The sequence below is a fragment of the Carex rostrata genome, chromosome 10 (assembly GCF_964058835.1).
Source record: "Carex rostrata chromosome 10, lpCarRost1.2, whole genome shotgun sequence".
Classification (NCBI taxonomy): Eukaryota; Viridiplantae; Streptophyta; class Magnoliopsida; order Poales; family Cyperaceae; genus Carex; species Carex rostrata.
In genome coordinates this window covers 1,597,328-1,622,795 of record NC_135927.1, presented here as the reverse complement: position 1 = coordinate 1,622,795, position 25,468 = coordinate 1,597,328, and the positions used below count along the sequence as shown (strand labels likewise).

At 33.7% G+C, this 25,468-nt stretch overlaps 4 protein-coding genes and 1 pseudogene across 8 annotated transcripts in view; 1 reads left to right on the top strand and 4 right to left on the bottom strand.

The window, feature by feature from the left end:
* LOC144560394 (cypmaclein-like) overlaps window positions 1–544 on the bottom strand; it is a 91,924-nt gene extending 91,380 nt beyond the window's left edge. Inside the window, exon 1 of the mRNA XM_078309583.1 lies at window positions 541–544. The gene's annotated coding sequence lies outside the window, so the exon portion shown is untranslated. The remainder of the gene's footprint in view (window positions 1–540) is intronic.
* Window positions 545–1,818: 1,274 nt separating this feature from the next.
* LOC144560393 (F-box/LRR-repeat protein At3g58900-like) lies at window positions 1,819–4,464 on the bottom strand. Of its 2 annotated transcripts, XM_078309580.1 has the most exons (4): window positions 4,365–4,464; window positions 2,910–3,849; window positions 2,655–2,804; window positions 1,819–2,166 (listed from the first exon to the last, which is right to left on the bottom strand). In XM_078309580.1, the coding sequence occupies exons 2-4, from the start codon at window positions 3,840–3,842 to the stop codon at window positions 1,978–1,980; spliced, it is 1,272 nt and encodes a 423-aa protein (XP_078165706.1). In that variant the 5' UTR covers window positions 3,843–3,849; window positions 4,365–4,464; the 3' UTR covers window positions 1,819–1,977. The 2 variants fall into 2 exon arrangements, with proteins under 2 accessions (XP_078165706.1, XP_078165707.1); XM_078309581.1 differs by lacking the exon at window positions 2,655–2,804.
* An 875-nt stretch (window positions 4,465–5,339) lies between these two features.
* Window positions 5,340–8,406, bottom strand: TAF15 (TBP-associated factor 15). Of its 3 annotated transcripts, none has more exons than XM_078309578.1 (8): window positions 8,223–8,406; window positions 7,990–8,128; window positions 7,278–7,651; window positions 6,867–7,049; window positions 6,702–6,785; window positions 6,540–6,621; window positions 5,943–6,072; window positions 5,340–5,668 (listed from the first exon to the last, which is right to left on the bottom strand). In XM_078309578.1, exons 3-8 carry the CDS (start codon window positions 7,544–7,546, stop codon window positions 5,484–5,486), a joined length of 933 nt encoding a protein of 310 aa, XP_078165704.1. In that variant the 5' UTR covers window positions 7,547–7,651; window positions 7,990–8,128; window positions 8,223–8,406; the 3' UTR covers window positions 5,340–5,483. The 3 variants fall into 3 exon arrangements, with proteins under 3 accessions (XP_078165704.1, XP_078165705.1, XP_078165703.1); XM_078309579.1 differs by having other exon boundaries at window positions 8,006–8,128; window positions 8,223–8,404; XM_078309577.1 differs by having other exon boundaries at window positions 8,006–8,128; window positions 8,229–8,332.
* Window positions 8,407–10,880: 2,474 nt separating this feature from the next.
* Window positions 10,881–12,525, bottom strand: LOC144560540 (serine/arginine-rich splicing factor RSZ22-like). Its single transcript, XM_078309765.1, has 5 exons — window positions 12,455–12,525; window positions 12,263–12,370; window positions 11,824–12,180; window positions 11,542–11,655; window positions 10,881–11,167 (listed from the first exon to the last, which is right to left on the bottom strand). The coding sequence occupies exons 2-5, from the start codon at window positions 12,349–12,351 to the stop codon at window positions 11,140–11,142; spliced, it is 588 nt and encodes a 195-aa protein (XP_078165891.1). The 5' UTR covers window positions 12,352–12,370; window positions 12,455–12,525; the 3' UTR covers window positions 10,881–11,139.
* A 7,910-nt stretch (window positions 12,526–20,435) lies between these two features.
* LOC144560525 (BTB/POZ and MATH domain-containing protein 1 pseudogene) lies at window positions 20,436–21,374 on the top strand (annotated as a pseudogene). Its single transcript, XR_013513416.1, has one exon. The product of XR_013513416.1 is annotated as a BTB/POZ and MATH domain-containing protein 1 pseudogene (transcript).
* Window positions 21,375–25,468: the final 4,094 nt, after the last annotated feature.

The following is a 25,468-nucleotide window of genomic DNA, read 5'->3' as shown; positions in this document are numbered from 1 at the left end:
TCATTTCTAATAAAATAATTATAAACAGCTGGTGTTCAACAATTTTGTCTTACCACACTACCTAAATAATTATTTAAATTTAAAGTGCGAGATATTATTTAAATTTGGTCTCTACATATCTCACCACGTCCACATGTGAGAGATATTAATATAAAGTATTAAAATTTACTCCATTTCAAGTACAATTAAAAAAATACAGAATAATAAACTATAATGAACAACTAATATCTATTTTTTTTAATATTCATTTTCATATCAAATTACAATCTGAAATCAACTATATACATGCACCTTTAAAAAATAATTAATCTTCACATCTCCAAGATTTTATATTTACAAAACAACAATATGTACAATTCATTATACAACAAAAATTACTAATCATATATATATCATCACAAAATAATCTCTACAATACATTTGCTAGGAGACAAATTTCTAAAATTGAGACTTGTCCTGCAATTTGCACCTCTTAAAATTGCAATATCCTTGGGGCCAAAATTTCAAGTACAAAAATATACATCAGTAGCTCTCAATTAAGGGAAGACAGCCACTGTTGAAAAATTTCATTGCTCTCTGCATAAAATAAAATAAAATAAAATAATACTGAATTCAGCAAGTAATGCATAAATTGTTACAGGAAATCATTGCTCTCTCATTCAAAAGGACGGGTTTTTCAACCATTCGTGCATAGTGACACCTCAACTTTATGGTGAACAGAGAGTGGTACATAATTTTTTTACCAGACCAGTACATACTGGTACCGGTACCAGACATAATTTTTTTTTTTTTTTTTTTTTTCTATTTTGGAAATGTCCACACAAAAATTACTTCATTCATGGTGAACAGAGTGGTATATAACGTCGGTCATGTAATGCGCTGATACTGGTACCGATACTGGTACCAGTAGTATGTAAGCATGCAACTGGTACCAATGTGGTCTGGTCACTACCTGTTTGTACCAGAAAAATAAATGATTGCAAGCTAAAATAGTACTCACCTGACAGTCCTTCTCTGGTGGGGATTGACACACCGACCCCGAAACCCGCATTGGTTCTCTCCAGTAATGGGTTGGCATGCCCGGTTCTATAACACGGCACCAAAACCACAAAGCTATCCTCAGAATCATCATCACTGTTACAAAAGTCATTCGGGTGCGGTTCAAGCCACCCGATAGACCAATTGGATCCATCTGATTCAGAACCCGATAAGCAGCATCCGCCATCAGATGAACAATAACCATGTCATGCTCTCTGTCTATCCTCTTCTCCTGTGCGTTGCTTCGTTTCTTTCTGTTTCGGATTCGGGTGGATGCGGGTCGGGGGTTAGAGAAGTTGATGAGCTTAATGGGTTCCGATTCGCGAAACCTGGATGGGAAATCGGTTGATGGAGGTGATTTTGTGGATGATTTGGGGCTTCTCTTTCTTAGCTTTCATCTCCATTTAATATCCAGTGCGATAACCGTGTAAATGCTATCGCCATTAAATTTTTACTTGAATTTGAATTTGATTCAATAAAGAACAAAACTTTGGAAAAAAGTGAATGAATCAACTCAAAATTTTATCAATTGAGAGCAGATCAGATTCAAAAAGAGCAAAACTATGGGCAAAAATTCAATGAATCAACAAATTTCAATAGAAACTAGAAGGAAAGCAAGCCTTTTTCACAAAATTTAATTTGAAAAAAAATTCAGCAAGAAAACCCACAAAAAAGAAGTAGAAGAAGAAGAAAATTGAGCAAGAATCTAAAATTTGGAATTGAAAAGATTCGAAATGGTTATCTGAAAAGAGAAGAGAAGGGAAGAGAAGAGAAGGCGTGAGGTAATAATTAAGAACAAAACATTCCAAATGTTACATATTAGATGATATCAATACATTTGAGTCATACACCCAAAAAATATTACATATTAGAAGATATTAGTGCAACTGAGTCATACATCAAAAATATCTTGACATTAAACAAGATGAAAAACATAATTTAAACAATAATTTCACCAATAATCTTAACATGAGCATGTAACTTTTTTATTAGCCAATCAACAAATTCATTATCATCTTCAAATCCTACAATTCTAACCGTCTTAAGGAATTCCTGCTGGACTAATGGATCTCTCAATCCCTCCCGAGTTATCGGGTGTTGGTCTAAACATCCCTTGATCCTCCATACCTTCAGTAGCAACAAAGCAATTTATACATATATATTTCATTGATCATATATCCTTCTTCAAGGACTTTACTATATTGTTAACTTTCTAATCTAGTCCATTTATAGTATTATCTATTCACAATAGATACTTGAAGCTTGTCATTTTTTTATTAGATAAATTTGGGTTTTTATACCATCTTGTTAATTGACTTTGATTTTGTCAGCATCCCTTAATTTGAATTCACATCCTGTCCAATACCTGACAAGGGAATCTTTTACAATTACTAGATCTGGACCATCCTTTTTAACTTGGCACGAATCTCAAAGCCCAAAAATACTGTCCCCTATAGTGGCCCGAATTCCAAACCGATTGAAACTTAATCTCAAAATGTAAAGTGAGGGTGATCCTCTGCAATACTTGAGAGGATATGAATTCCCTTAATTTAGGCATGGAAATATAGTAAGTACTGGTAGCAGTACCAAAAGAGAGAGAGAGAGAGAGAGATTACATCTATGTTGGTTAAGGTGAGCTCTTGTAGTTTAGGTGAGCGATGAAGGAAAAATGATGGAAGATCAAAGTCATAGAAACCCGAATCTATTAGTTCCAGGCGCTTTAAGTTGTTGAAGACTGAGCTATTAGAAAAATCCTTAATCTGTGGCTATTTTCATTTCAAAGGTAAAATTAATTAAAACTATCTTCTGCAGAAAAAAAAAGTAGAAGCATTGCATATTTTTGTTTCAAATATATTACAAAGAGAGAGTACCTTTTTATCTGGGTAAACGAATTGAAGCCGTAGACTTTCAACATTTGGAATATTTAGCAACAGAATTGCCCCCCTAGTAAGATATTTACCTTGATCATACAAACAAGAAATATAGCTTGAGGCATCAACTAGTGATGGCATATTTAGCAACAGAATTTCCCCAATAGCAAAGACTTTCATATCCAAGTACAAGAGATTAGGAGCGGAAATATGTAATCCCCTTACATCACAACATTTATGAAGAACCAATTTCTTCAAAGTGTTGGAACATATTTTAATGGTGTCTTTTAGATAACAACTTTCTAGCACTATTTCTTCAAGCATGGGACATCCCAAAAAAAGCTTCTTGAAAAAGTCATCACTCATTGTAGCATCATAAAGTACAATGGTTTTGAGGCGAGGAAGATTTACAAAGTTGGGTTTTATAGCTACCAAAGGAATCGATCCTTTGTTAGAGAGACACAGCTGGACAAATATTAATGATGCACAAGTGAAAATGAGATCAGTGTTTAAAGTCAAATTTTCACACGAACCCATTTCGACTAAGCACTCTCGAGGGCTCAACTTCATCACATCACCAATACAATCAGCAACAGCTTGAGTGCGAGGCCAGTAAACCAGAGAATCCAAACTAAGTTGAAATCTGTTAACACACGATGTCTCTCGTTTCTCCAACACACTTCTCACAAGTAATTGGAATTTGGTTACAAATTCTTTAGCCATTTTACCATCAACAATCTTTGGCGGCAACCCGAACTCTTTAATGTCAAATTTCAGATCGGTCACAAAAGCCCATGTGTTTATCCATCTTTTAGACAGAATGCATGTCTGCACAGCCTCTCTTGTACTAAGAAAAGATAGAATATGCGTGCGAGTTTCATCAGGCAAGCTACTGATCCTATCAATGCCATCATTCTCCTCACTATTCATCATCTTTCACCTTCACAAATGCAAGAATTAAGATGAAACTATCTTAATTAAAAAAAAAAGATGATCTCAAGTGTTGCAAGTACAACAATAAGCTCATCTAACAAGTTATAGCTTTTTTTTCTTCTTCTTTTAGTTGCTTTTCACACCAACTATACAATAAGCAAATTGACATTTGCATAACCTTTTTTATGTAGCAGGGTTTTAGTAATACCAGTAATGCCAGTACAAAATTGGTCAGAAATTATGAGGCCAGACTAAGCAAATAGTTTTAGAGCTGATTTGAAACACAATCTATGCTCAGTTATAGTGTTTCAGTAAGAACCCAAAATTGTATAATTTGGATCATGCCCCAGATCTCATATAGCATGAACAACAAATTTCCAATTTCATAAATTTCACATAACAAGGAACAAATCTCAATTTCATAAAATACCAGAAGAAGACAGTTTCCAGAGCCATTGATTGCTATTTTATGCAAAATCAAACAAATCATAGAAAGAGAAAAAAGGAATTATACCACTTTACCTAGTGAGAGAGCAGGAGAGGGGTGTGTGTGTGTGAGAGAGAGAGAGAGAGAGATGAGGGCTTAATTAACATTGCTGACCAATAATGCTAATTAGTAAAACAAAAAGCAATTAATTGAGAGAGTAAAAGGTTTTACTAACCAACAATAGTACGTAGGAAGGACCATTGAAATTGCTTGAGAATTGTATTATAATTTACTTTGTGCTTATCTATATAGGATTCTGAAAGATAAGCACAAGTGATAAAATCTTTCAAGCCCAGTCAGATTCCACCTTGCAGTCTAATTATAATTATGGGGGAATTTCATGTATATCCCTCAAAAACTTCAAAATTATGTATTTCCCCTCTAAATTTCAAAAACTCACATATTTACCCATTTTATTGTCTTTTATATTAAAACTCATTCTAAATTTATAAAATATTTATTTTCCCTTCTTTAAAAGTATAAAACATCCCATCAAAATCAATTTTGAATCTGGAGGGTTCATCTACCGTCTGATCTATGTGCATTGCAGTAAGACTATTGTGTGTTTGCTTCAAGATTCGTATTGATCTAGCGTGCACAGATCTTAAAGCAATTTTGATCCGCATGCACTGCATTAACATATGTGCACATCGCTTCAAGATATGTGTTTGTTCGCCTCAAGATTCGTGTTGATCTAGCGTACACATATCTTAAAGCAGTTTGGTTAGTAAAGGAACCCTTCGTGATTCAAATATAATTTAAGTCTGATGGATGTTTTATGCATTTAATTAAGGGTAAAAGAGGTATCTTAAAAATTTAGGATGAGTTTTAATATAAAAGACACAAATGGATAAATTTATGAGTTTTTTAAGTTTAGCGCAGGAAATTCATAATTACAAAATGTAGAGGGGAAAATATGTAATTTTGAAGGTTTTGAGGGGTATACGTGAAATTCCCCCAATATTTAAAAAAATAGAGGAATAAATAATAAAAAGCATACAAAACGCATGTAATCCAAATAACATCACAAATAATAAAAGGTCATAACATCCATCAAAGCACATAATGTCCACAAAAATAAAGAAAGAAAAAGTAGCAACTAGAAAAATTAAAATTGAAGCAACACATTGCAAAATTAAACTTATAACTAATTACTAGCGATCTCTGTAGCGATCACGGTCATAATCACGGCTTCTGTCTCGGTCATAATCACGGTCTCTGTCTCTCTCTCTCCCTCTTTCTCTCTCTCTCTCTCGGCTTCGGCTTCGGCTTCTATGCCTCTCTCTCTCCCTTTCTCTTTCCTTGCCTCGCTCCTTGCTTCTCTCTCTCACATCTTTCCCTGATACAACCCAACAATCAGTAAATAAAGGGGGAATAAGAGTCTAGAATCACTGCTTCTAATAGTCTACAATCTTTCGATCAAATGATTTTCAACCTTAAAAAAAAGTACATTTTTGTATGGAAATCATGTTGAACGGTTCAGATCGATTGTTTAGATTTTGAAAATGGAGAGATTTATCATAGTACGAACCATTATGCACTATGCATAGTACCATAGCCTCACTCAAATCTTATTCTTTTACTGTTTATGGAGGAAAATAATAAATAAATACCTATAACTTCAGCTTCCCATCCGGCACGGCCTGATCCAGGGATGGATTGCCCCATGGCCTCTGGTTGTTGTGCCTTGGCTCGAAATTTCTTCTTTAGGTTTCCAAACTCATCATACATCTCTCCATCATCCTATATCCAAAAGATGCCAAGTACAAATAATATCTCAGTATATATATATATATATATATATATATATATATATATTTTTAACAGCTACTATTCTAACCTGCAAAAAGTACAGAAATGACCCATTTGCCATCAGAAACCGACCAATTAGAAGAAAACTTGCTCTTCATATTTAATATTTTTCTTAATAAAGGGTTAAATGGGTACTTTATAAATTTAAAATGAGTTTTTAATAGAAAAGACAATGTGAGTTTTTGAAATTTGGAAGGATAAATATGATATTATGAATTTTAGAGGGGGGATATGTAATTTCAAAGTTTTTGAAGGGTATACATGAAATAACCCTAAACCTGCGTAAAGTATACTAACCACACCAGTAATATCAAGAATATCTCTTAATTGAGTTGGATTCATGTGTTAAAACAACTGCTTTAGCATTTAATGCAAATTTAAAACAGAATAGAATGTACTTCTTCAGCCTCCCTACGTCGACGCTTTGTTTCTTCTAGTTCCTCTTCATCAAGCTCTTTATAACCGCCTCCACGGCCAACCCTGGTCCCACACAGAAGTTAAAAAGATAAAAACTTTATTTAAAACTTTTCATTTTTTTTTTCAAACTAAAAAATGCTGACCTGGCGCCGCCTTCATTGTGACCTGGCTTGTTGGTGTTACAGATATTACATTTTGTGCGCTTTGCCCAGTTTATATTCGCACACCTGAAATAATTTGCATTAAAAAAATAACATGAGTACATATAAACAGAAGGAAAGTGAAAAGAAAATTAAATAAATGGTTACATTGGACAGGCCCAATCATTTGGGCCAAAAAGCCCGGGAGGCCCAGTAACAGCAGCAGCACGGTCGGGACCACCATTTCCACGGCCTCTTCCTCTGCCGCCACTGCCTCCACCAGCTCCAGCTGGCCGAGCGGCCCCACAACGGTTGCACACTCCACGAAATGCAAAGTTCACATTACCACAGCTGTCATAAAACACATTTCAAAACAAAAATATCTATTTCATAAAAGTAGCCATAGGATTTGCACAGAAAAATTGTCTATTTCATATTATTTTGTTACCACAGCTGTCGATGGAATGCAGGGGACCCCTTTAAGATGAATTCAACCAAACATGGACTACAAATTTCATGTCTAATTGGTAAAAAAAAATTAATAAAGAAAGAAAGAATTGCTCACCGATCAGCACAGACCTTGTATTGGGACATTGCCAGTCTCCGTCTTGTTGCCACGGTTTTCCCTGAGCATCACCACGGCCTCTCCCTCGACCCGCACCACCACCAACGGCATCATCCAGATCCGCTGTCGCAACAAAATCAGTTTCTATGATATTAATTGGGGGCGCAGGCGCAAGTGCAACAACATCACTAAAACCGGTGTCTTTGTTTTTTGTCTCCGCAATTTGCACCCCGATAAAACTCCCATGGAACTCCTTGTTGTTGAACCAATCAACGGCTGCCATGGCAGCATGTGGGTCCTCATATGTCACTGTTGCATCTCCCTTTGGTTCGTCAGTCACTTTGTCTTTGTATAACCATATCTTCGGCCGACCTGTCCTTTTATCTTTCTGACAAATTTCAATGCAAAAGACAATAGAAAAATGAAACAACTTTACTACGAATTGCATATGGATTTAATACCTTCAATTTGCATGAAAACTGAGAGAAACATTACTATATTTTACTAAGCATATCGGGTCTCATGCTTGTACGTACCAGAACTGAAATTGGTACCAGTCCATACCAGCATAGTAATTTGTCAAACAAATTTCCAGTTCTGGTAGTTTCTGGTACAGTTCAGCGAGTTTTTTTTTTTTTGCAAAATTGCAGTATTCTGGTTCAATTCTGGTGCTTTTCAAATGGGAATTTAAGTGAAAAGAGAAATTTGATGGAGTTTGATTGTTACCTGAAGAGAAGCATACCTTTAACAACCCTATGGTACCAAAATGCTCTGCTAACATTTCCTCATCGGTACCAGTTGGCAAGTTGTATACATACACTGTACTATTCATATTCATATTCATGCCACCTCCTCTTATTGCCATCTGCAAATCAAATCCAAAAATCGGAGATCAAATCCAAAACCCTAACGAGTCGTGATTTAGAAGAAAGGGCAGGAGACGGGAGCTGAGATCAAACCTTAACGACGCGTAGTGAGGGGGAGGGGGAGGAGGATGAGAGGCGATTAGAAATCGGCGATGGCGGCGGCGGAGGCGGAGAGAGGAGGAGGTGAGATCGATTGATTGAATCTTTTGCTGATTTGGTTTGGTTGATTCTTTTGTTCGACTTTAGAACGACGCGTTCAATTTTAACGGAGCAGTTTCGGCTTCATGCAGAATATGGAGTATAGGATTAAAACAGTACTGCATTTCATTCGTGCGCTGTATGAAGCGAAAAACCGGAATTTGGGATTTGCATTGATTAAAACTAGTAACTAGGGTTTTTGCTTTTTAGTTTTCATTGAACATTAAAAGAATCTCTATTTAGTATTTACAGTATTTATTTGTGTATATTATTTTATCTATATATTTTGTACATACTGAGATATGATTCTTCATATTATATTAATTAGAAAGTAACATTTTTCTGTTAGTTAAGATGGGAGATCAAAAATCACCTAACTATTTAATACACCTATTCAATAGATTTTGAACCCATGACTTCTTACATAGATATCATATTTGATATTAATTTGGAAAATTTAACATATTTTCATTATTTTTGTTTATAGGTGTTGGACTTAAAATAAACTATTTTGTTAGCTACTAAACTTAAAGCAAACAATATCTATAAATTAATTAATTTTTTGTATGAAAGATTTCAACAAAACTGTTCGAATTGTCTTGAATACCCCAGTTCTAAACCCCTACTCTCATCCAATTTGCACGAGTATTGACATAGATAGTACGGATCTTGATGCAATAGTATTTTTAAGCTTTTTTTTTGGGATTTTTTTGTTACTAGCTAGATCAAAAATTAGAAGCTAAAATTAAACTTGGATTTTCCAAATTAATCACAGTATTAATTAAGGAGTGTTGAAAAGTTCTCATAAAATATTTTCAACTAGAAACATTGAGAAGTTGCAAAAGTAACTTATATACTATCTTTTCTTGTACAAGTGAATGAACTGATCAGATCACTTTATAAAAGTTGTAAGATAACATGTATAATTTCTCATAGGAAGGAAACAAACCCTGTTCTCATTTTTACAAGTTCCAAATGGAATTTCTGTCATAGAACATCATAAATTTCATTCAACAATAATATTTGCATTTTTTTATAACACTCATAATAGGTAGGTTTGCTACCAGTTTCTACATTCATATTACAAAATGAAAGGATATTATAATTAACTTGTCTATGTTCTCGTTTACTAAAGAAATAATATTATACAAGAAAATCATTATATTTTTGAAAATATCACTTGCAATGTTAAGTTCAGAGTGTTTCTACTTCAGTAGTAAGTATTGGGGGCAACTTTACCTTGCAAAAATTATAATGATATTATAGATATTATTATAAATGAAGAAACTTAGACTGGTATTGTACCAGCTCACCATTTCAAATGAAATGAAATCACACTAAAAACAACAATTTAATAAACCAGAGATTTCATGGCAACAACCTAACAGAACCCGACACAAGTTTCCCAAATAACAAAAGAAAATCAAAACTAGATACAAAACAAAGAACAAAGGCAATCTTGCATAGTATAAAACCTTTTATTTTATGTCAAGATAATGGCACAAGCCAATTCTTTCTCAAAAGTTTTTTAACAAAAAAAGAAAAAAAATGCTTCTCATGGCCTCACACCATTTCAACAGTATTAAAGGAACCCCCACCACCCACCCACACAATGGTTAGTACACCAAAACAAACCATTTTCAGTCAATCCAAACTAGCATTTCTAACATATACCAATGTGATAGAAGTCATATCATAATCCCAATTTCCAAAAGTCTTCACTGGCATGAAGTCAGGTGTTTCTTACTTATTTGTCATATAAGAATGAGTGAGGCTATGGTAATATGCATATTACACAATGGTCTGTGCTATGAGCTCATATCTCCGTTTTTAAAGTTCAAAATCTAAACAGTTGAACATGATCTTCATATGAAAATGTACTTTCAAGCCAAATTTTACATTTTTTTACTTTTTTTATAAGATAGAAAATCACTTGATTTGAAAATTGAGGACCATCCAAAAGCAGTGATTTTCTACCTATCTAAATAAATAATTAACAAATTCTTAAAAAATGTAAAATTTGATATGCAAGTACAATTTCATATGGAGATCATGTTTAACGGTTCGGATTGACTTTTTGAACTTTCAAATCCGTAATATGCATATTACCATAGCCTCACTCTATAAGAAAACAATAATTTCAGAAAGCAAATCAATACAGGTTGACCTCTCAAAAATACCTTCAAAACAAGGAGAGACCACCTCACAAATGTTTCAACAGGAGCAACTCAGAACAGTGCACAGAGAGAGAAGTGCAGTCTCCAGACATGGAACTGTACCAGTTGCATATTCTTTCTCAAATCAAAGCTAGCCGAACCAAGGCACTTAAGAGGGGGGAATATGTAATTTTGAGGTTTTTGAGGGGTATACATGAAATTCCCCCAATTTTTCTTTTGGGGTCAAGATAGGTTCAGTTTCGGGAAAGATTTGTAAAGCAAGTAGAGAAAGGAGTTGAGTTGCGAGAAAGCAGGTGAACACTGTAGCTGTGCCCTTTCACCTTTTTTGAGCAAAGCACACTTCAAAAATCAAATAAAAGAAAAAAAAAAGACGCAATTCAGTGAGATAACTTACTAACACTAAGGTAGTAATAATTCAAACAAGCAAAAGATAGAACAAACCTACGATACCAGTGTAATAGTGAAAATAAAGTTAAATAACCTCCCTCAAAAGCGAGCGAGATACACTGCAAGCCGAGGACAGAGGTAGAGAGAGAAAGATGAGAGAGAAGAGGTGTTCTTAGACAAGTCAACACTATTTATCTCCCCACAAAAAACTTAAAAAGTACTTCTGATTGATCTCTGCTTGACTCAACTTAGCTCCTGCTCCTCCTGCGCCGATCCCTACATATGAAACAAAACTTACCAATAAAACAAAAAATATAACAACATAAATCCATAACAGTCAGATTTCCCATTGAAAAAATATATATATGTACATAGTTTTGTTATCTCTTTGGATGAATTGCAAGTTTTCAGTTGTCCTTTAAATTTTTTTATTTTTATAAAAAAAAATATACTATTACCCCCCTCATAAAATGAAATTACATAACATTTATTTATCAAGCCACCCATCTCAATTTTATGGTTTCGCCCCTGAATATGACTAGAGAGATTTGATCGATGAAACATGAAGAAAACATCACAGAAAGGTATAGGTATACCAGTAATAATTGGTGTACCCGTAATAAGTAAATAAATGATAGGCATAGGTATACCAGTTGCCATTAGTGGTGTAAACAGGAGAGTCACGGCGGTACGGAGCCGGAGAGCGGCTGCGGCTACGGGCACGCCTAGGTGAGCGGCTGTGGCGCCCTTTCGGACTGCGGCTCCTGCAATTAAGGTCCCAATTCAGACTAAACAAATAGTAAAAAAAATTCTAAAAAATGTAAAATTTGGCCTCCAAGTACAATTTTCATATGGAGATCATATTAAGCTCCCAATTCAGCCTAATTTAACAGTAAAAAAAGGATGTAAAAATTGGAATAACAGAACCATACCTGCGGCTGTAAGTAGGGCTAGGTCTGTTATAGCGGGGACTAGGGCTTCGGCGTCGGCCACCACCACCACCATGACCGGACCCCACACGCAGTCTACATTCCCTTGCAAAGTGACCCGGTTCGCCACACTCAAAGCACTTCTTGTCACCTGGCCCACCACCACCACCACCACCACCACGCGAACGGTCACGCCCACCACGGCCATAATCTTTCCCTTCACCATCACCTTTTGAACTGTGGGACAACTCTACCCTCCATCCATTCTTGCCATCGATCCCACGAATGGCATCCATTGCATCTCTCTTATCTTCAAATTCAATAAATGCATATCCAGGAGGCCTTCTAGCAACCCACACACTAAAAAAAGATTGAATCTTTCTTTAAGTACCAAATTGATTAACCAAATTGAAAAATTGAAGAAAAATTGAAATCGGGTTACCTTCTGATAGGACCAAATTGACCAAATTCATCTTCTAAATGCTTCTCTTGAACTCTGTCATCCAAATTTCCAACAAAAACCTTTGACATCTTCTCTATCTCTGGAACTCTGTTAGGTCAAAACAAAACTTGTAAGTATTAGATCACACAAATCAATCAATCAATCAATAGAAAAAGAGATTTGAGAGAAAACCTAGGAGAGAGAGAGAGAGGCGGTCGTCGATTTACGATTCGAATGCGATGGTAAAAGAAATGAATTAATTTAGAAGGGGAAAGAATTTAGAAGAGAGGATGCTGTACTAACACCGGGTCTATATTAAAATCGACCTCATGCCCTAGTAGTAATAGTTTTCCTCACTGGGCCTAAATTAAGATTTTGGGCTTTCTCTGGGCTAAAATTCAGTTTTTGGGCTCTCTTGTTTTATGGGTCTATTTGTATTAATCGTTTCATTTCTGGGCTAGAATATTTATATTTTTGCAATGCATAATTTATTATTTAATAATACGTAAAAATTATATAAAAAAATACCGTATAATATATTTTTCTGTCTACTGTCTAGGGCTGGCAAAAAAATTCGTAGTTCGTGATTCGATTCGGGTTTGATTCGGGTTTGATTCGAGTTTAATTCGATTCGAAATGGGTTCAAATTGAAACGAACCAAACCAGGTTCGGTTCGAAATTAATTCAAACCAAACTCAAACCTAGCCTGGTCCGATCGAAATGGGTTCGGTTACTTTTATGGTTCGAATCTCATAATAACATCGGCCGTCCATTTATCTGATGAAATTAAAATCCAAGATAGAGAGTCATAATTTAACTTAGCTGACACTCCCTCGCTCTCAAATCTCAATAACTTAGTTCTCTCTCCACCTCTCCCTAACTCACTCTCCCTCCAGCTCTAAAATCTAGCCGACGCTCTCGGCGACTGGCTGTCTCTCAGGCTGTCACTCCTCCCTCCGGCCTAGATGACTGTCTCTCCTCTCTCTTCGGTCGTCTCTCATAGTTCATACCAGGAAAACCGTCTCTGATGTATTTTTTCACGAACAATTTTTTAACTTAAAAACACTCATTTCATAGTTCATACCGGTAAAAGGAAGCCATGTGAATTTTGTCCCGCGAGAAAAAATTAATGTATAAACTACCGGTATAACTAGGGCTGCTAAAAAATAATTTAGTTCGTGATTTGATTCGGGTTCGATTCGAAAAATGTGTAGTTCGCAATTAATTCGATTCGAAATGGGTTCAGTTCGAAACGAATCAAACCAGGTTCGGTTCGAAATTAATTCAAACCAAACTCAAACCTAGGATAAGTTTGGTTCGGTTTGATTCGTTGCCACCCCTACTACTGTCTTAAAGTTGCAAAACAATTAGATCCAAATATTAATAGTGTGGCCCATTCATAGTCACAAATCTTGCCAGGTTGGTCAAACATGATATTTCTCACTGATATCTATTTATATTTTTTTACGGGGACCGAATCGTCTGTCCTCCTGGGGGCAGGAAATTCCTGCCCCCCAGAGTCACTGCGGGTGGGCCCAAATTTAAAAACAGTAACAATAATTAAACCCTTTAACAGTAACTGGTCCCACCCCGCAATGACTCTGGGGGCAGGAATTTCCTACACCCCGGGGGGCAGGAGATTCGGTTCCTTTTTTACGTCCAGTTCTCACTAGTGGAAAATATGGAATCAGGATCGGTTGTATACGCATATTAGTATCGGAATACAACCGATCCTGATGAAGGCGATACTGATACTACAATAATCTGGATTGGTTAAATAACCGATCCAAATAGAAACTATCAAACTATCAACCGATCCTAATACTTTTTTTTTTCAAACATGGTTCTGCAAAAAAAAAAAATAGTATCAGGATAGGTTGTTTATAAACAAACGATCCTGATACTATTATTATTTTATTTTTTTGCAGAACAATCTTTGAAAAAAAAAAGTATTAGGATCGGTTGTTTCAAAAAACCGATCCTAATTTTTTTTTTTCAAGAAGCAACATTTTGTGAAGCATTACATATTATAACAAGAAATTTAAATCCAAAAAAAATTAATTAACAAACATACAAGTGACTAATTGGGCTATTTCTTCAATTAACACACATTTATGCAATTAATGTAAAGCACAACAATAAAAAAATCAATAATTACCTCTTTTGCAATCACATCACTTGAGATTTAAAAAGACCCTAAAAACAAAAACAAAGGTAACAATTAAATGGAAAAATATTTTCCAATAAAAAATACAAAAAAATGTGTTTTAAAAGTATAATAATGAGAAAATTAGATAAAACTAATACCATGATAGTTGATCGGCCAGATGATTAAGTAACTTAAGCGAGATGTCCTCAAGACTGTAAAACAATATACAAACACCATTAATTAATTTTTGAAACAATAAAAAAAAATTAAAAACTGACACATTTGAGCTGGAGGTGCGAGAGGCTCGGCTTTGAGAGGAAGAGAGACACGGAGGAGAGGGAGAGACGGAGACAGACAGAGAGAGACAAAGAGTACTGAGGATTTGAGAGGGAGATACGGAGACACAGAGAGAGAGACGCTAAGTTGAAAATGAGAGGCGCGAAATGAAAATAAGAAGAACCCTAAGCAGGTTATATAGGGAGTTATCATTAGGATAGGTTGTTTATAAAAAACCGATCCTGATACTATTTTTTTTTACCAACTTTGAAAAAAAAATAGTATTAGGATCGGTTGTTTATAAAAAAACCGATCCTAATAGTATCAGGATCGGTTGTTTATAAAAAAATGATCCTAATAGTATCAGGATCAGTTTTTTTATAAAAAACCGATCCTGATTTTTTTTTTTTTTGCAGAACCAACTTTGAAAAAAAAATAGTATCAGGATCGGTTTTTTATAAAAAACCGATCCTGATACTAATTTTTTTTTCAAAGTAATTGGTTATGCCAAAAAAAATTAGTATTAGGATCGGTTTTTTATAAAAAACCGATCCTGATACTATATATAAGAAGAATCACTGAGGTAAACCCCACTCATATTGATGGTCTATCAACCATCAAATGGCTACCATTTATTTTCTTTTTTTGTTTGGTAATGCATGTACACGGATAAATATTAAGAAAAATGTGAAAAATATAAAAATTATTTATTTGTGTTTGTATGGCCAAATCAACTCTACTATGATCAATTTTGTACAATTTTATTATTATTAATGGCATCAAATTGTTAAATGAAATGCAGACCGTTCATTTCTACATGATCATCCAACGGTGGGTCTGTAATTAAATGACATGTAATAATTTTTAAAATGGTCAAGATATAACATGGAACATTAATAACGTAAAAGTGCCGAAGGCCCGACAACTGTAAGTTTTGATCCAACGTAAACTATTTACGACCGTGCGATGTTGCTATATTGTTTTGCTTTGATGAACTAGTAAACAAATCCTGAATTGTATCAAATTTTATAATGGTGAAATTAATATGACATTCTTTCATTTTAACGGTTCCGATCGACCAAATGCTGATGTTCGTATTTGTTCCTTCACAACCCCACACAACAAGGGTTCAAGTCCTATGTATATTATTATATGACACAAGTCATTGATGCATCATGCATGATTGTATAAAAAAATTCAAAAGTCAAAATGACTTCAAAATGAAATATCAATATCAAATAATTAATTATATTATCACATAAATTTTAATAATATAAATTACATTAATTTTCATCAAAAAAAAAATTATAATTGAACCATATGTCATATACAACAGCCATATATATATTCTATTAATCATCACACTAATTACATATAACATAAATGCCTAATTACATATACTTCTCAATATTAAAATTACAAACATAAATATTTTAAAATATTGAAAAAAAACTAATTTGTAGAAATTTCAATTCATAAATCAATTAAACTTAAATTTAATTATAAAATGAAATTTGCTATCTCAATTTTGAAGCTGTCACTGTGCCAATTTGCTTTTAATTCGAACAGAGCATTTTAGACTACATACAGCGCACCACACAAAGTTGGTTCTGCAAAAAAAAAAAAAAAGTATTAGGATTGGTTATTTGAAACAACTGATTCTAATACTATTTTTTTTTGCAGAACCAACTTTGAAAAAAAAAAGTATCATGATCGATTTTTTATAAAAAACCGATCCTGATACTAATTTTTTTTTCAAACTTTGAAAAAAAAAAGTATTAGGATCGGTTGTTTATAAAAAACCTATCCTGATACTATTAGGATCGGTTGTTTATAAACAACCGATCCTAATACTATTTTTTTTCTTTTTTTTTGCTTTGCAGAACCAACTTTGAAAAAAAAAAAGTATTAGGATCGGTTGTTTCAAATAACCGATCCTAATAGTATCAGGATCAGTTTTTTATAAACAACCGATCCTAATATATGATAATTAGGATCGGTTGTTTGTTAGAATCGATCCTGGTACTATCAGGATCGATTTTTAATAAGAACCGATACTAAAAGTTCATAAATTAGGATCGGTTGACAAAAAAATCCGATCTTATTTGTTTTTAGGATCGGTTTTATTAATAAAAACGATCCAGATAGGTATTAGTATCGGTTGTTTCTTATAGCCGATCCAGATAGGCCGATCCTGATTCCAGTTTTTCCACTAGTGTCTATTTCTTACGTCTTCGCCTCTTTCCTTCCTCGTTTCGTCTGTCGTCTCTCCCAGGCACAAGTGGCGCAACACCTCGAGCGTAACCCCCCACTCTCCCCTGTATCTATTAAACCACAAAATCTTCTTCCTTACTCCTCCGCTAGCCACTAAACTCTCCACCTCCTTCACAGGGATTAGCTTCTCCACTTTCGGTTTTACACCAAGGCCTTTGCGACTTGGTCAGCCGCAATTCTAGATGGCCGAAATGGAGTGAAAGAAGTAAAAAAAGAAAATAAATGAGAGAAAATAATCCCGGCGAAATGGATGCATCCTATGCATTTGAAATGGAGGCATCCTTATATATATTTGATATTTTATCATATAACTAGACATAGCTCATGGAATCCTATTACAATCTCTCTTGACGGCTCATGTGCACCGAGTTCAAACAGGTGAAAGGGTCATCTTGCTCAGAGAAGAAGAAAACTCGATTAGCAAATTCGCAAAAATGAAAAAGAGCGGTTCAGATTTTTCAAGATGATCTCTTGTAGTTAGAGGAACAGGAAGGTGAGAACACCTTTGCAGTGCAGTAGTTAAAACTTCAACTCTGCATGGATCTAACCTTGACTTTCAAAATTCAGGGATATATATGATATAAACCAAAATTTATTTATTTTCATTCATCTTTCATGTTCCAACTGTTGAATATAAATGGGGTTAACACTTAACAACAACAACAACAATAATAATAATCTTATCTCTTCTATTAATTTTGTACTTTTCTTACTTATAAACGGAGCGGATTCGGAGCAGATAATGCTAATACCGTATCCGTATCCGTTTTTCAATGAGCGGATACGAATCTGGATACGGATAGTAAACAAATATCAAAATTGAAAACCATATCAGCCTTAAATGGATACAGATACGGAGCGGATAATCAACGGATACGGATTCAAATACGGATACGAAACGAATAATTGTCGGATAATTGAGTTATGCACTTTAAGATACAAAAAATGATTTGTTATTGTCTTAAAACAATGACTAAAACTAATTTAGCAGAGACTAAAAGCATACTACATTCACGGACTAAAGTTTTGAATGGAAAAAAATAAAGAATGAAGAAATGGAGATAAAAATGAAAGAAAATTGCGTTATTGTAGCACCATCACCAGCAAAAAAAAGATTAAATTGAAAACTATATCGTATTATCATTTATACCACAATTAAGACTGAAATGAATGTGGAATAATATATAACAATTTTATCCAGAGCAGTAAAATTAAAGCTAGTTGGGAATAATTTCGGATCCGGATAATTGCAGATACGGATACGGATATTCACCTTCATGAAATTATCCGTATCCGTATCTGCCATTTTTTCACCATATGCAAAAAAATTTTGTATCCGTATCCATTTAATCCAGATACGGATAATCTCCGGATACGAAGCGAATATAGAGCGGATTATCCGTATCCTTTTACACCCCTAATTGAATGGATGAATTTGATAGTTTATTCATAAATTGATAAAATATATTATTATATTAGTATCATTTGTTATTCATTTTATTTCATTTGTTTTTAATAATCTTAAAATGTAAGGATAAAATACGAATAAGATCAACTCTAATGAACATCATGAGTATGAAAAATGATTCCATCCAATTAGCATCGTATTCATTCACTCCTAATTTGGATTGATCCATGATAATAACAAAAAAAAAGGTGCGGCGCCTTACAACAATGATTTTCAATTTTGCATAGACACATAGTAATTTCTCTCTCTCTTATTAAAGTATAGGCTAATGAAAATTAAAGATGCTTAAAAGCCATATAAAAATGCTTTTTGATAAATAAAAAGATGCTTTCTGACACAAAGTAGCTCCGTTACGATCTTGTCTGTTAAACTTACGTACCGATTAAGTAGTAAAAGAGAAGTATCAAAGATGAACTCACAAGTATGAAAAACAAATAAAATATTTCATTCGAACAACGCTGCTTCCACAGAGGTTTGATACATTTTTAAAGTAAAAAAACAATAAATGCTCTCCTTGGAAATAAGAAATGCTATTAATTCTAATTTTAGTTGATCGATCAACTAAGTTTTAATAATGCTTTAATTCTATACTAAAGTCATACAGTCTCCCGTGAAGTCAAATATTTTTTTCAAGATGTTTAATTATTTCAGTCTCCCGTGAAATCAAGACAATAAAATTGTTTAATTGTTTAGAAGACCGCTCCATGTTATTTAATTTACCGATTTTTTTATTAATAAAAAATAAATAAATAAAATATAGGGAAAGAGAATCGTTTTGCTTGAAAATTGAAATCTAGAAAAAACGGGATAAACTTTAGATAAAGATGGTTTCTGATGATCAGTAATTTCTCTCTTATTAAAGTATAGGCTAATGAAAAGACGCTTTTTGATAAACAAAAAGATGCTTTGGGTCACTTACTTTTTTTTCTTTTTTTCTTTTTTCTTTATATACCAGGCTTCTAAATAGCTAGCTATAGCGGTTTTGGACCCAGAAAGCTAAGTTACGGGCTAAAACTGCGCTAATCAAGCTACGACCGCTATAGCGGTAATAGCGGTCCGCTATAGCGCGTAGCGGCAATAGCGGTCCGCTATGCTACATGGATTATGATTTTGTAATTTTTTTTTTCTGAAAACATGATTTTGCAATTTTAATGGGTCTTAATATCTAGATTGGTCTTGTTTTTACTTTATTAAGCTATATCAATACAATGGAACATGTGCGGGCTATACCGCTATATCAATTAAATTTTGTATCATGCATTAATATATGGTAGTGGTATATTTTGAATATAAAATATATCGATAGTTTTTGAATTAGGGATATTTTGAATGACAATTTGAACTTTGTATTGGTTTAATATGAATATTAGAACATCTTAATTAATTTGATATTTTTTTCTTGATGAGACATTTTTACTATTAGTAGAAATATAAAATATAATTTTTGAAATAAAAAAACGCTATTTATAATAGCTTTCGTTATAACTCCGCTATTCGCTAAAGCTTTTTTTTTTTTGTCTCCCCGCTATACCGCTATAAACGCTATTTAGAAGCTTGTTATATACAGATACTTTCTTTATCAAAATTATAATTTCTCTCCCTCACTTAAAGTTGCTTTGTGAGGCGCACTTAAGTTGCTTTTAGGTCACTTCGTTTCTTCATTTATGCCTGGTCTTGTTCATGAATCTTCAACTTCATTTATTGCTCCTTATATATATAAACATTGCCATCTTCCAAATCACTTAAACAAGCACTTGCTTCCTCTCAATCATCTTGTAAAAGCTCAATTATCGAGCTAAATACACGAAGCCCATGGCTTCTTCGTATACAACTTCAGAATTCCAAATGAAAGCTACAACTGGCACACACCGTGTCAAAATCCATACATCATTGACTGATGGCATCCAAAAGGGTAGAAGCATTCAGTGTGGCACATTCACAGTTGGCGAGTACCAATGGGCTATACTGTACTACCCAATGTGCATAGATAGTTACTATGCAAGATATATGTCATTCTATGTTGAATTACTGAGCGAAGCCAAAGATGTTGATGTTTTCCTTTGTTTCAGTCTACTAGACGAAAACGGGATAGCATCTTCCCGTTACAAAGATAGCCGATTTGTCACATACAACCAAAAAGGAAATAAGAACGGATTCGATACATTATTGGATCGACTGTGGTTATATAAATCCGAATTTGTCAAGGATGATTGCTTTACAGTTGAGTGCAGTTTAAAAATTCTTGAGCCATCCATAGAAGATGGCAAAAATAATAACTCCATCTCAGTGCCTCCATCCAATATGCACCAACATCTCCATAATTTGTTGCAAAGTGGAGAAGGTGCTGACATCTCCTTTAAGGTAAAGGGGGAAACATTTCCAGCCCATCGAAATATCTTAGCCTCCCGTTCATCTGTTTTTCGGGCTGAACTTTTCGGCTCTATGGGTGAAAGCACAGCCAATTGCATTGAGATTAAAGATATTGAACCCCAGATTTTCAAGGCCTTGTTACAGTTCATATATACTGATATGTTTCCTCCATGTGATTACCATACCGACGAAGGCGTGGATGAAGATATTATGGCTCAGCATTTAATTGTAGCAGCTGATCGGTACGCTTTGGACAGATTAAGGCTTATTTGTGAGGAGACGTTAGCCAAGAAAATTAATGCTGACAATGTGGTGACAACACTTGCTCTAGCTGCACAACATAACTGCCAACAACTCAAACAATTATGTCTCGACTATATTTCTTCTTCTAAGATTTTGCATAGCTTAATAGAAACTGATGTATTTGCAAGCCTTACGGTGAGTTGTCCTTCAATTTACAAGGAGCTTCTGATGAAGAAGGTTACCAGCAATAGGAGAACCTGATATATATGGTTATGTATCATGAAATCCTTTAATCTGTTTTGTTTATGTTAATTAACTATATATGTTGAAGTATTTTACAATTTGGATGAAACTAGTTTCTTCTTCTACTTCATAGGTAGACATGTTGCGTCTTTTCTTCCTAATTAATTTCTGGTTAAGTTGTGTTATTTGCAAGAATTTATTAGATAGTAATGATAAATTTTGAATTTGATAGAAATTTGCATGTATATATCCTCTGGAATTGTTGTGCTTCCAAAGGCATCAAATTCAGCAAACGAGCAGCTACAAAGAAACTTTTAGTGATGATTTCCATTTTTAGGAATTACAAAAATACTGGGTAGAAGTATTTAAAATTAATTTCTTACAATTATCATACAATATTTAAAAGAGTTTGGCTAATATAACATCAGTGTCATTTTAGCTTATATAACACCAACTCTAAAACCTATCAAATTGACTTCGAACGACTAATTCAAACCGTTCAAACCGATTTACATTATGAGTGATACGTTTACATACAATTTTTTTTTATATTTTCGAGTTATTTTAGTATCAAATCAAGCGGTAAAAATATTGAAAAATGAATGTATTAAAATTAACTTAAAAACTTACATATTTGACCACTTGACTTAATACTAAATAAATTCAAAAAGTTATAAATTTTGCATGTAAATGCACAACTAATGAAGTAAATGGGTTTGAACGGTTTGAATTCACCATTTGAAGTCGATTTGATAGATTTTAGAGTTGGTGTTATATAAGTTGAAATAACACTGATGTTATACTAGCCAAACTCTATTTAAAAATTATGTCCATCCCTGAAAAATACGAGTTCAGAGAAGAGTTCGTCTAATTAAGTTGCTATTTCAATCCTTTTTAGTGAGTCGTAATCTAAAATAGTATTGAAATTGCAAGAAAATCAAATAGTATTGAAATTTGTGATAGTCCATATTTAATGGTTTTTGATGGAACATCAAATAGTATTGAAATTGCCACAAAAAAATTGATACAAAACAAACCAATAAGTAAACAACATGTGTATAATTTTATTTCTATTTGTTAAATTTTTAGGCATCATTAAAGGAAGTTGTCAAAATGAGTGATGGTAATATATTCTTCAAGCATGGTGTACGTAATATTTAATATATAATTAATGTATCATTTTTATTTTGCACAGTAAAATTTATTAGCTTAATTATCACCACAAAATAAAATATTAACGGTTAGATGGTATCCAGACAATATATTGGAGGCCAGATTAATTAATTAATTAGTCACGCCTTCAACATTATCAAAAGTAGAGAAAAAAGAGCTGCATGACTTATCTATGTTATTATTTTTTGTTTCACTTGATAATTAATATATTATAATGAACATGATGATACATTCCGGATCCTTTCTTCTATATATAGAATTGTGTCACTTTTTTTTAGGAAAAATGATGTTTATTTCTACTTTGTACTGAACTCTTTGATGCTTGTTAATTTATATATTGAATTTTAAGTTATAAAGTGCATTCTATTTATGCTATGGTATTAATATGAAGCGGGCAAATCGTCTCATTTACTTGAAAACTTATTGAGATTTATGATGTACATACATATGTTCATTACAAGGATGTGAAATTTTAATTATTCAACTATTAGTCCACAATATTTAGAATATAATAAACTTTTCGTTGAAGGTACTTGTCATTGAAAAATGATCTTGTTATAGAAGAAAAAAAACTATTTTGTTAATAATTTTTTATTGGTAAACAAAGATAAATAATTTGCATTCAATATATAGATTTGACGATTAAAGACTTTTGATATAAATTGTCCTTATATATAAAAGATATTCAATTGATAATATTACTGAAAATTACTTTTTTTTTCTTGAAAAATTCATGATTATATTTTAAGAAAAAAAATATATATGGATGTTAGAATTATTTTGTTTTTTTTTTGTTGCGTGAAATGTTTACATTATCATAGGTTCTCTATAAATAATTAGTTATTTAATTAGTTTGAATATTCCGCATTACCTTTTGATTTGTTGAAGACAAAATAGTTCAATAATTCACGTTGATGTTTCATAGCTGACCTAAGGCATTTTATAATAAAAATATTGCATTTTATATATTATCCTCCTTGATTGAAACTTCTTGGAAGGGATGGATCTGGATATGAAGTTATAATTAATAGTAAAACTTGTTTGACTCGGTTAGCTTACCTAGGTACAATCTCGACCATTTCATTGATGCACCCAACCCTACGGTTTTTTTTATTATTGATAGCGTCTTTGGGAGGGGAGAGGGGGGGCGTCCGACGCCCATCGGACCACTTTTGTGTTCGATGGGTTCTCTTCACTGTCGGATTCGCTTCAGAATTCGTGCCCGCAATTTCGCGTCTGCTTTAAAATCCGTACACACGAATCCTAAAGCAAATCTGACGGTGAGAGAACCCATCGAACCCAAAAGTGGTCCGATGGCCATCGGACAGCCCCCTCTTCCCTTTGGGAGAGGTTAATTAATTACATTAAAAATATTAATTGAATAGTCGTTTAGTTTTGAAATAGTAATTATATTTAAAAACTTTATGTTACATGGGTAAATACTTTATATTATATGGATAAATACTTTATGTTATATGGATAAAAACTTCTCAGGCATACTTGCAACTTTCAGTAAAACATCAATGATAAATACTCTATGTTACATGGATAAATACTCTATGTTACAAGGATAAATATTTTATGTTACATGATAAATACTTCTCAAACATAATTGCACTTACAGTAAAACATCAATGATAAATACTCTATGTAACAAGGATAAATATTTTATGTTACATAGATAAATACTTCTCAAATATAATTGCAACTCTACAGTAAAACATTAATAATAAATACGCTATGTTACATGAATAAATACTCTATGTTACAAGGGTAAATACTTATCAGAAATAATGATAAATACTTTTTTGAACATCAATTAACAGATAAGCATTTATTAACAGGGATTGTTATTAGATAATAGTAAATTAATGCGGAGATTGTTTTTAAATGAATAATTAATGCGGGAATTGTTATTAGAGGAAGGCATAATTAATGTGGGGATTGGTATTAAATGACAGTCTAATTTAATGCGGGGATAAAAAAAAAATTTAGCGAAATTAGTGGGGGGGTATATGATAGTTAAGGAAGAGAGAGAGTGCGGGAAAAAATGGGGGATGGGAGTGGAGGGTTTTATATAATTATTCTAAAAAATAAGGGAGGAAAGGGAGATTCATGGGAGTCTTGTGTTCTTGAGTTGTTTTATTACTATTTTTTGACAGTTCTATTATTATTTTTGACATATATTTATTGATGTACATGAATATCTTATTTTTTTTCTTAATTGTAACATATATCATCTGCATATCTCATTGCGCACCAAACCAACCTCGGTGAGAAGGAAGCCCAAATTTTGATGCTAGGACTGATGGGTAGACGCGGTGCGTATCGAAGAAGAGTTTGATTCAGATTCAGACGTAAACGATGTCCACACCAAATTCTAGCTGATCAAGGAGTTAAAAGGTGTTATTAAGAGTGACAACTTTTGTTGAATGCATGGGAGGTATATATATATTCTAGGAGTTTTGAGTAATTAAAATAGTTTTAATAACTAGACATGTACTGTATGGGGCGTACGTATTTCCAATAAGACTTTGAACAAGTTTTAATAACTGGTAGAGCTGCGGGGCCTTGAAAAGCTAGCTTCAGGTCATCTGCTCGATCGGATACTATGCGCCGCATCTACCAGCTGACGGATATATACCATAGGCATCTGGGACATTTTCCACGTACGGCCTCCGAAGTTGCAAGGCGAATCAGACCCCTATCGTCACATTTCGATCTCTTGACATTCCAGTACAATGACGGGGTCATTAGGTTCCGTGTCTTGGTTCCTTGGCACGAGAGAGATGGACATTGATAAGTTAGGTGACCACGTCAGTGTACTTGGTTGCACATCACGAGCTAGATAGACCTCGATGAGTTTTGTGACCGACAAGAGGCTGGTCTTCAGGACTTGATGGCACGTCATGAGGAGGAGACACACCAGGGATCGCAAAGGCATAAGGCTATCGAGTACTATGATCATTAGTGTTTGAGCCTTAAACGGTCATATCCATGGTACTGAAAC

Coding starts and splice junctions, on each gene's coding strand:
- LOC144560393 (XM_078309580.1), bottom strand. CDS start 3,842: ATGATGAATAGTGAGGAGAATGATGGCATTGATAGGATCAGTAGCTTG. Junction 2,805..2,909: donor TCGTTTACCCAGATAAAAAG/GTACTCTCTCTT, acceptor AAATGAAAATAG/CCACAGATTAAGGATTTTTC. Junction 2,167..2,654: donor TCACCTTAACCAACATAGAT/GTAATCTCTCTC, acceptor TTGCTACTGAAG/GTATGGAGGATCAAGGGATG.
- TAF15 (XM_078309579.1), bottom strand. CDS start 8,128: ATGGCAATAAGAGGAGGTGGCATGAATATGAATATGAATAGTACAGTG. Junction 7,050..7,277: donor TGGCAATGTCCCAATACAAG/GTCTGTGCTGAT, acceptor GTTTTATGACAG/CTGTGGTAATGTGAACTTTG. Junction 6,073..6,539: donor GACGTAGGGAGGCTGAAGAA/GTACATTCTATT, acceptor TTTTGGATATAG/GATGATGGAGAGATGTATGA.
- LOC144560540 (XM_078309765.1), bottom strand. CDS start 12,351: ATGTCAAAGGTTTTTGTTGGAAATTTGGATGACAGAGTTCAAGAGAAG. Junction 11,656..11,823: donor AGCCCTACTTACAGCCGCAG/GTATGGTTCTGT, acceptor CCTTAATTGCAG/GAGCCGCAGTCCGAAAGGGC. Junction 11,168..11,541: donor TACACCACTAATGGCAACTG/GTATACCTATGC, acceptor TTTCATATGTAG/GGATCGGCGCAGGAGGAGCA.